At 44.6% G+C, this 10,115-nt stretch overlaps 2 protein-coding genes across 2 annotated transcripts in view; one reads left to right on the top strand and one right to left on the bottom strand.

Moving 5' to 3' along the window:
- rdh12 (retinol dehydrogenase 12) overlaps window positions 1–1,894 on the top strand; it is a 6,946-nt gene extending 5,052 nt beyond the window's left edge. The window contains exons 6-7 of the mRNA XM_037695014.1: window positions 174–363; window positions 1,344–1,894. Coding sequence (XP_037550942.1) covers window positions 174–363; window positions 1,344–1,446 — 293 coding nt within the window. The 3' untranslated portion in view covers window positions 1,447–1,894. The remainder of the gene's footprint in view (window positions 1–173; window positions 364–1,343) is intronic.
- Window positions 1,895–4,298: 2,404 nt separating this feature from the next.
- Window positions 4,299–9,881, bottom strand: LOC119427241 (zinc finger FYVE domain-containing protein 26). The gene is made up of 9 exons (XM_037694822.1): window positions 9,699–9,881; window positions 8,433–8,513; window positions 8,226–8,353; window positions 7,717–7,924; window positions 7,506–7,565; window positions 5,085–5,267; window positions 4,955–5,005; window positions 4,638–4,843; window positions 4,299–4,392 (listed from the first exon to the last, which is right to left on the bottom strand). The coding sequence occupies exons 1-9, from the start codon at window positions 9,879–9,881 to the stop codon at window positions 4,299–4,301; spliced, it is 1,194 nt and encodes a 397-aa protein (XP_037550750.1).
- Between the last annotated feature and the right edge of the window lie 234 nt (window positions 9,882–10,115).

Raw genomic sequence — 10,115 nt, forward strand, 5'->3', positions numbered from 1 at the left:
GGTAAACAAACAAATGAGCCAACAGGCTCAACGGTAAACAAACAAACAATCCAGAAGTCTCAAAGATAAACAAACAATTCAGCACAGGTAATCTGCTCAGGACCAGGAGAGTCAACTTTTGCGCCTGTATTAAAATGATCTCCTCTGGTGACCGAATTCTTTGTTTCTGGCAGGAACCAACGTGACGGTGAACTCAGTCCACCCCGGGACCGTGAACTCAGACCTGACCCGACACTCCACCCTCATGATGATAATGTTCACCGTCCTCTCCTTGTTCCTGAAAACCCCAAGAGAAGGAGCTCAAAGCAGCATTTACTGTGCTGTGGCTGAGGAGCTGCACTCTGTCTCTGGGCAGCACTTCAGGTAGGACATCAGCTGCTGCACAGTAAAAAAAAAAAACTATGTACAGATATATCTTCACAGTAATACCTGTTAATCACGAGTCCTTCCATAACACCTGTTCACCATCATTAGCTCCACAGTAACACTCGATCACCATCGTTAGCGCCACAGTAACACCCGTTCACCATCGTTAGCTCCACAGTAACACCCGATCACCATCGTTAGCGCCACAGTAACACCCGTTCACCATCGTTAGCTCCACAGTAACACCCGTTCACCATCGTTGGCTCCACAGTAACAAATATTCACCATCGTTAGCGCCACAGTAACACCTGTTCACCATCGTTAGCTCCACAGTAACACCTGTTCACCATCATTAGCTCCACAGTAACACCTGTTCACCATCATTAGCTCCACAGTAACACCCGTTCACCATTGTTAGCACCACAGTAACACCCGTTCACCATCATTAGCTCCACAGTAACACCCGATCACCATCGTTAGCTCCACAGTAACACCTGTTCACCATCATTAGCTCCACAGTAACACCTGTTCACCATCGTTAGCTCCACAGTAACACCCGATCACCATCGTTAGCTCCACAGTAACACCTGTTCACCATCATTAGCTCCACAGTAACACCTGTTCACCATCATTAGCTCCACAGTAACACCTGTTCACCATCATTAGCTCCACAGTAACACCCGATCACCATCGTTAGCGCCACAGTAACACCCGTTCACCATCGTTGGCTCCACAGTAACAAATGTTCACCATCGTTAGCGCCACAGTAACACCTGTTCACCATCGTTAGCTCCACAGTAATAAATGTTCACCATCGTTAGCTCCACAGTAATAAATGTTCACAATCGTTAGCGCCACAGTAACACCTGTTCAACATCATTAGCGACACTGTAACATCTGTTCACCATCATGAGCCTTTCTGTAACACTTGTTCACCATTGGTAGCTCTTCTGTAACACCTGTTCTTTTGTTTCCAGTGACTGCTCTCCTGCCTTCGTAGCTCCTCAGGGAAGAAGCGAGGAAACGGCGAGGAGGCTGTGGGACGCCAGCTGTCAGCTTCTCGGCATAGAGTGGAACTAAATCACCTTTACTAATCAGGCTCTATTCTCAATTCAGTCTTAGTGACCATGTTCTGCCCTTTGAACATCAGCAGAACATCTGGTGATAAAGTTTTTCATGTAAATAATAAAACAATGAAGTTTTGTGTTTGTGCAAAAATAATTATATTTAAATATTTTGAGTAACATGGTGCTCTACAAGAGCTTCTTAAAGCTAAAGTATTATTACTTCGACTATTTTTGTGACACATTGTGAATAAATCTCGTGAAGGCAAAAATATAAAAAGGCGAACTAATCTATTGTAATGCAGGGTAAAAAAAAAACAACAACACTTTATAATCTTATGTTTGTTTCCTCCACAATTTGCTTATTTTATTACTGGGTTTAACATTTACAGCATTTAACACTTTATTTTTACTTTAAAGAGAACTTCATTTAACATTTCTTGAAAGTAAAAATAAAGTGGTTTATGAGTTATTAGAGGATGAGCTTCATTTACAACTTTAAGTATACAAGTTATTTATAATAAGCATAATACTTGTGTACAATTTTGTAATTTTTTTAAATTCTGATTTTAGGTTTGAACCCTTTGTGTCTGCTCAAACCTCAGGTTTTAGATTTTTAACTTGTTTCAGGATTCGGCTGTTCCTTTTATTGAACTAGTATCGTTATAAATTAATTGTGAAGAGTTGAATGTTTACATTTTAAGGAAATAAACAGAAACTTCATAAGAAGGCTGCTCCTTAGAATTTCTGGATTCTGTTTAAGTTCACGGTTTATCGTTTCCGATTTAAAAAAATAAAATCCAAACGGAGTTGTTGGTGAAGCTGCTCTGAACCAGACTGAAATGACAGGGACATCTGGACTGGTCTCCGGTCCATCACAGGGACACAGAAAAATGAAACAACCGTTCACTCTCACCTCTAGACACCTCACCTCAGGCTGAACACTTTATACACATTATAGATGTCCATGTTAAAGGTAAAGGCTACAAGACCATCTCCAAGCTGCTTCCTGCTCCTCTGACCACAGCTGACAAGATTAGTAAATAGAAGGTTCACAGAACTCCCAGGATGTGGACGCAAGAGGTCATGCAACCCCAGGTTGAGCGCGTAGATTGTAGAAAAACCAAAGATCCAAACTAGTGAAGCTGATCTCCAAGATGAAGGGACGTCGCACTAAGAGCCAGAAGCTCCATTAATGAGAGAAAAATAACAGAGACCCAAAGTTTGTGGGGCTGATGAGTCTTTTAGTTCCAGGCACATCAGTAGATTTTATTAAAGTAATGTAGAAGGTAACAAATAATTTCTCCATGTCTCTAAGTCTAATATAAATGTCAGTAATGGCTTTCATACAAAAACAAATGATTTCACACAAACTCCACTTGAAGTTGGTGTAAAAACGTGACAAAGTGAATCCCTTTCAATGCCCTCAGACCAGAGACGAGACTGAACGTGCTCGTTAACAGAAGTCACAACGAGCCTCGTGCTCTCAGCACACTGACCTTTAAAGGCAGAAACATTAATGGCATCATCACAAGTAAACAACACAGGCTGTAAACAAACAGGAAGCAGCTGACCCTTCAGGTTGAGGTAGGACACGAACCACCAGGATCCATCAGGACAGCGCAGTGGACACGTCTGTCCCACGCCCTAATCGTTTCACAACTTCTGTACAAAAATAGAGACGTTCAGGATCTCACAGAAAGTAGGGCAGTGTGCAAAGGAAGAGGTGACGAGACGACATCAGGTTGACGGGAGCTCGGCCCACTTTAACCAGTCCAGGTCTCATGATGAGGCCAGTCAACCCACGAGTCCTGTTTGACCTCAGAACCATCAAATGTTCTTCAAATGTGCGTCAGTGTCGGAGGAAGAGTCAAAAGATTTCATAAAGAGATGCCAAATATTTCCCGGTGAACAAAGGAAGTCAAACATCTTTTAATCTGAAGGTCGTGCTTACTGGACCTCCTGTGGTTCTGCAGGACGTCTGAGCGTTGGAGGGTCCGTCAATCCTTCAGTTCTCTGAAGTTCTGACCCACTTCTGGAACAGAGCTCTCAGCTGAAGACTCAGGCCTGAAACCTTCTTCATGTAAAGAGCTGCTGTTCTTATAAACAAACCGGGTCCAGAGCTGCGAACCGGACCTGAAGCTTGAAGGTCTGGATGAATAATTGAACTGCAGTTTGTGTTGGAATAAAGATCTACAACAAACTGCTGATGATAGAACAGAAGACTGTGTCATCCGACGAGTCTGGACTTGTTGAGGATCTTCCTGCTTTTATTTTTGTAAAAATAACGGCTGGACTTGTTGAAGATCTCTTCCTGCTTTTATTTTTGTAAAAATAAAGTCTGGACTTGTTGAAGATCTCTTCCTGCTTTTATTTTTGTAAAAATAACAGCTGGACTTGTTGAGGATCTCTTCCTGCTTTTATTTTTGTAAAAATAACGGCTGGACTTGTTGAAGATTTCTTCCTGCTTTTATTTTTGTAAAAATAACGGCTGGACTTGTTGGATGAATTTTATTTTCCACTTGATGAACTGATTTTTATCAAAGGAGACGTTTCCTTCATGTTCTCAGAAAGACTTCGTTTATATTTCCACTCTGGTGCTTTTATATTGAAGGTTTGGCTCAGAGGTTCAGACCCTCTGTGGCGCGGCCACACGTGGCCCCGGAGCCGCAGGTTGCAGATCCTGATCCAGCAGGAACCACCTGGACGTGACGTCTGATTGAGCTGCAGCTGCTGGAGACCAGCGTCCATCAGGGAGTGTCCAGCTGTCTTCAGAATGTCTCCAAACGTCCATCAGAGTCCTCCAGTTGTCCCGGGTGTCTCTGATCCGTCTCAGGAGACAAAGCTGTCTCCTCTCACGGAGAACCTTCAGACCAGGTCCAAAGGGGGCTCCAGACCTGCTCTGAATGTGCCAGGCTTCACCAGCTGAAGGTCCAATGTGGGCTGAAAACAGAACCAGGTACTGTGCACAGAACGAAGGCCTCATTTTCAAAAAGTTCTGCTCACGCCGCGGCCTCAGAGCTCAGAGACTGAAACCGGGTTTCTTCCAGCTCGTCTCCAGCAGCTGCAGCCCAGACAGGTTCTGGTTCTGGCTTTAAGGCAAAGTTCTGCCTGGGGGGTCGCTGTGTCCTGCTGGGAGTGATGTGGGTCAGCTGAAGCACAGTGTTGGCCCAGCAGAACCTCTGAAGCACCTCCTTCAGCCCTCACCTGGCACCGGGTCGGCCCGGACCCTGCAGGGATGCCTTGTTGTGTTCAGAAAGCCACTGGCTGCAAATGTTCCGCATCACCGAGTCCTGGGTGTCCTCTGCTGCCTGGAGGACATCCTGGACCAGAGGACCGGCCCGGCTGGGCTCCAGCTTCACCGCCAGCAGGTACGCTGGCCTCAGCTTCCCACACAGCAGGTACGCCTTGATCTGCAGGAGAGGAGAACCAACAGAGACTGAGAGCGGACCTCAGGAACCGGTCTCTGTTCGAGCCTCAGGAGGTCAGAGAGGACTCAGAGGAGCTGCGGTCAGGAGGGTTACCTTGGTTTCCATGCTCTTGATCTCCAGAATGAGACCTTCCAGCTCCTTGGCCTAAAAAAAACACAAACAGTGAGTCCGGACAGAACACGTCTCATTTTGGAGGAACCTTCCAAACACTTCGGCTGCTCACATCAGCTGGAGCCTTATCTGCAGCCGAGACGCAGCTGAGGACGAGGGCGTCGCAGTCGTTCTTGGTGGCAGTGCCGGATTCTCCCACGCATTTGAGCAGCTGGCGTACGGCTCCATACTGCCGGTACCGAACGAGCCGGTGACCCGCCTGGACGTAGACGGCCTGGGCCTCCAGCTGGAAGTCCTGCAGGGACAGAAGACGGAGGGCACGTCACCGTCTGATGCAAAGACAAACCTTTCATGATGGATCTGAGATCAGGAAGTCACTGACATTGATGCCTAACTCTATTCAGAAAAGAAAAATCCTGACACGGACTCGTTTGTTGGAACAACGACCGACAAAGATCCTTTAGAAATGTTTCATATTCAACACTAATCAGACATTGATTCAGCTGAATATTAGAATTTACCAAAATGAAATGACCGGAACAACAAGCGATACAGTAAAGCGTGGGTTATGATCAAACACAAACATCTGACCACTCTACTGAAGGAACTGAAGGTCGATGGGGGAGACCTAAGAATCATAAAGAACAGTTTTTGGCACGGTTTTGGTACGGTATGGAAACAAACTTGGAAAGCCCGTGAAGACGAAGAGGTGTGCAACAAGACTGTGTCTTGTCCCCAGATCTGTCCTCCGTACAAAGTGAGTATGTGTTGAGAGCCGTAGAAGAAATGTCTGGCATCAGTGTAAGGGGGTAAAAATGGCAACAACTTATGCTGACGATACGGTCCTCGTTGCTACCTGTGACAAAAAGTGACCTCCCTTGACCTCGGAGTTCAACTTGAATGGTAGTTTGGTTTCCTTGGTGTCTTTTCTACCATTCACACTCTGTCTAGTCAACCTGGGGCTGCATTTCTTCTTGCGTCCGCATCCTGGGAAGTTGTCATTAGATCTATGACTCTTATACTTTAGAATATCTTTTTTTCTCTCTTTTGCCTTCAGCAAAGGCGGTCACTCTTACCCTCCCTCCCTCCCCCTTGCTTTTTTGCTCTCTTGTCCTGTCAACCCCAGAGCCTCTCTTTACACATCTTCGAATCGAAAATGATTGTGGATTTGGTCAGCTGGTCCCTCAACACAATTGCTAACATTTTTTCCACCAGACGACAGGGTGCTGGAGAGCCCTCATGCCCTGAACGGACCCACGCAGCTGGGTATGTCATTGATTAGTGGGGGTGATTGGAAGATGATGTGTCTATCTGTTCTGTCCGTAGAGGACGTAGAAGATGTGTACATTATTGGATTTATGATAATAGGGTTTCTGCTTTTTGGAATTAGTGGATACTTAGGATATCGACAAATTAGGAAGACATCGGCAGCAGTTTCGGCCATGGTAAAGCTGCCAGCCTTATGTGAAGGTTTAATTCGTGCTTCGAGCGCTCAGACTTGTATGCTTAACGAGCTCCTGGATCTCGCCAGCATGAAGGATTCAATCTTGGAGAAAGCTGAATCGAGCACGGACCGGGCAGAATGTCCACTAATCTTGGTGCTTGGATTCGCCATTGAACGTATCGGCAGAACTGAAGGCAGACAGGAAACAGAGTCTGGCAGCCCAAACAATTGTTGTTGATCTGACTTTGGCCTCCCCGCTGGCCTTGGACAGCCCAACTTGTCTCAAATTGCTCCTGGAGGATACGTAACTAGAAGCTCTGCCTGCCTCCCCCCTCCCGAGGATGTCTGTGGCCTTATCAGAACCATGATGCAGATGGACACTGTACCATCTTATCAGAACTTTGGAACTTTCTGGAGTGTTTATGGATAACTCACCGGTTAATGTATTATGATGTCATTGTATGGTGCTGTTTATGTTGCAAGGTCTTTTTTTGCATCTTTTGTACAGTTTCCCGGCCAGGACATGGTGCGAGATGTGATTTTTTTTTGCTTCTTCCATCCTTGTGTTCTCTTTTTCTCATCTGCCTGTATGTTGTATGCAACAGGTCTCTCTTGCAAACGAGTCTTCAAGGCTCAATGGGAACTAACGTGTATAAATAAAGGTCTAATAATAAAAACTGTTCTTGTCAGCTGTGGTCAGAAGAACATGAAGCAGCTTGGAGAAGGTCTTGTAGCCTCTACATTTAACATGGTCATCTATATTTTTCTCTCTGAACTCCTCAGACAGCTTTTTCTCTGCTCCAGGTTCAGTGGGGTGAACAGAACCAAACCAGACTACCCAGTGGCTGTTTGAGCCCTTTAAACAGACTGAATGTCTGATGGAAGGCTTGAAGGCTCCTCTCAGACTAAGGTCAAACATCACGTATGAAACATGATACAATGTAAATATTAATTGTTAAAGTACCAACACATCTGTCCAAACTGTTTTAACATATCTTTGTAAATAAAACCCATCTACAAGTTTGATGTTTATGAAGACACTCCTACATTTAAAAAGAAGAAAGGTGCTCAGTTCTTGTAGAAACATACCTGTATGACTCTGTAGGCAATTCCAAAACCTTCCTCTATGTTTTTCCCTCCAAGCATCACCTGAAACATCAGAAGTCACAAAAATATAACTGATTTTAAAACATCTGGCATCAACGTCCCTCCTGAGCTACAGGGTTTCACTCAACAGAGTCCAGCTGTTTTTGTTTTGAACCTTTTGTTTTTGGTTCTACAGCAAAACATGAACTGGTACCAACAGGAAGTGAAAGAACTTCACCTTGCAAGCAACTTCCATCTTCATCGGACTTCCTCCAAACAGCGTCGGCAGAGAACAGGACTGGGAGGACTTGGAGGACTTGGGGGACTGAGCGCTGGTCTGAGGGGCTTTAGAGGACGTCCCACTCTCACAGCGGTGCAGGAAACGAGTCACCTCCAGCTGGAGCTCGATCGTATTCATGTGCCTGAGAAAATGTGGAAACATCTGGACTTTAAAAAAGTTAAAAGACCTGGCATTCCCAGAAGGAATGCACATCACCCGCCGCCTTTAACGACAGAGCTGCAGCAGTTTTTGGTTAAACCTCGTAGATGACGTCCACGTCTCATGACCTGGTCAGCTGGGGATGACTCTCAGCTACTACCACATTAAATACAGGAAACCTCTGTAAACCTGGCTGAGTAAAGCCAGTGACAACGTGTTGCGCTGATTCCACCACACCGACAGCTACATCTCATCACCGTCTTTCTTTAGATTCATCCGCTCACCTGGACACGTCGCTGGAGGACATCATCTTCCTGAAAGAGCTGACGGCTGACCTCCTCCTCCCAGGACCTCGACCCTGCTGCTCCTGCAGGTACGTCCTCAGGTGCTCTTTAGCTCGGACCAGCCAGCGCTGTACAAAGTCAGGGTTACAGTCAGTGTCACAGGGAGAACTCTCTAAAACAGGCATGGCTCATATTTCTCATACAGACCTGCTGCTCCCCCAGCTGGAGGTATGAAGTGGCTCCGTGCCAGAAGAACCTGATGCAGGTCATGGCAGCACGGACATGATCCTGTCCAGGAAAACATTTGGATCATTTAAAAAGTAAACAAAGCCTTTCGGTCTTCTTATCCTGCTTTTAGCTTTTACTTCCACGTCTCATGTTAGCTTCTTTAGCTACTGTTTTGTTACTTTTAGCTCGTAGTTTATGTTCGACTCACTCCAGCTCCTGTTCTGCAGCTTTAACAGTTGAGTTGATTCCTTTAACAAAATAAAGTTTTAGGGCTTCTCGATTAAAGTCCAAATGATAATTTTATAAACTACGGCCCAGTTTTGAGAATAAAACGGAGCTTTTTATGTTCTTAGGCCATAAATTGTACATAAAAATGTACTTTATTCTTGATTATTTGTGTGAAAATGAAGTCAGAGGTTTCCACTGGCTGCTGGTTCAAATGGTTCTGTACAGTCTTTGGACAACTTTAGCTCATGTTCAGAAATCTGAAAACGTTCGGCTTGGTCAGGAAGTTTTAGCTACGATTTGTGTATTTGGTAACTTTTGTACTTTTAGAATCGTTTGACTTTATGGAAACCGTTTCTCTGAGATGCTCTGATTTCCCTTCAAATCCTTAAAAACGTTGTGCTCTTTGTAACTTCAGTGCACTCGCTACATTTTCAGGTTCTCTTTTTCTGTTTTAGCTAAAATGTTATGTTAGCTTTCAGCTACTACGCTGCTGGTTTTTATGTTTTAGCTTGTGTTTTGTCCATCTTAGCTTTACTGATTTGCTATTTTTAGCTTGTAGTTCTTGCTTTGCAGATTTTAATGAGCTGCACCTTTCCATTTCACCAAGAATCCTTGTGTGTAAAAGATCAACATGGACAACAACAAAATGTTCAAATTGAGCTTTTTTACAAAACTTTAAAAACCTTAGAGCAGCTCGGTCTTTTTAAAGTTTATAAACGGCACCAGAAACATGTGGGGAGCTGTGGGATGACTAGTGGAACAGCTAACAAAACCCTCAAGATCTTGGATTTTTTTTTAAAAAACTGAATTTTACCCAACATTTAGCCTTTTTGGTGAAAAATACTGAATCGCTACAATTCCTCAGGTCACAGTTAATGATGCAGAAAATAAAAAAGTCACAATCTCTTGTGAAGGATTTAATCTAAAAAAACAAAGGCTACATTACAACAATATGACAATCTTTCTACCAGTATGAGGCCATGAAGGTTTTCCATGAAGGAGCAGACCGGACCGTACCATCATGAACTGCTGCAGCTGGTACAGGCAGTGAAAGTACCCTCGTTTCTGAAGGAACTGGCAGGAAGCCATGAGGTAGCGGCTGCATGAGTCCAGGCTCGGGTCCAGTTTCTCCAGAACGCCCTGCAGCATGCTGAGCTGTCCCTGCTCCAGACTGGGCTGCAACACCCCCTTTACAAACATCTCCTCTGGGCACTCCTGAGCAGTAAGGACGAAATAAAATGTAAACTTGGAACAAAAAGAGCAGCCGGTATGGTTTGGCCCATTTCAGTGTAGAATTACTGTATTTGTCTATAACATCATCAAAATATCTCATGATAACCTACACTACAGTACAGTACAGTTACCTACAGTACAGTAAACTATGGTACTGTACATTTAGTTACAGTACATTTACCTACAGTACAGTAAACTATG

The sequence above is a fragment of the Nematolebias whitei genome, chromosome 21 (assembly GCF_014905685.2).
Source record: "Nematolebias whitei isolate Nwh7 chromosome 21, NemWhi1, whole genome shotgun sequence".
Taxonomy (NCBI): Eukaryota; Metazoa; Chordata; class Actinopteri; order Cyprinodontiformes; family Rivulidae; genus Nematolebias; species Nematolebias whitei.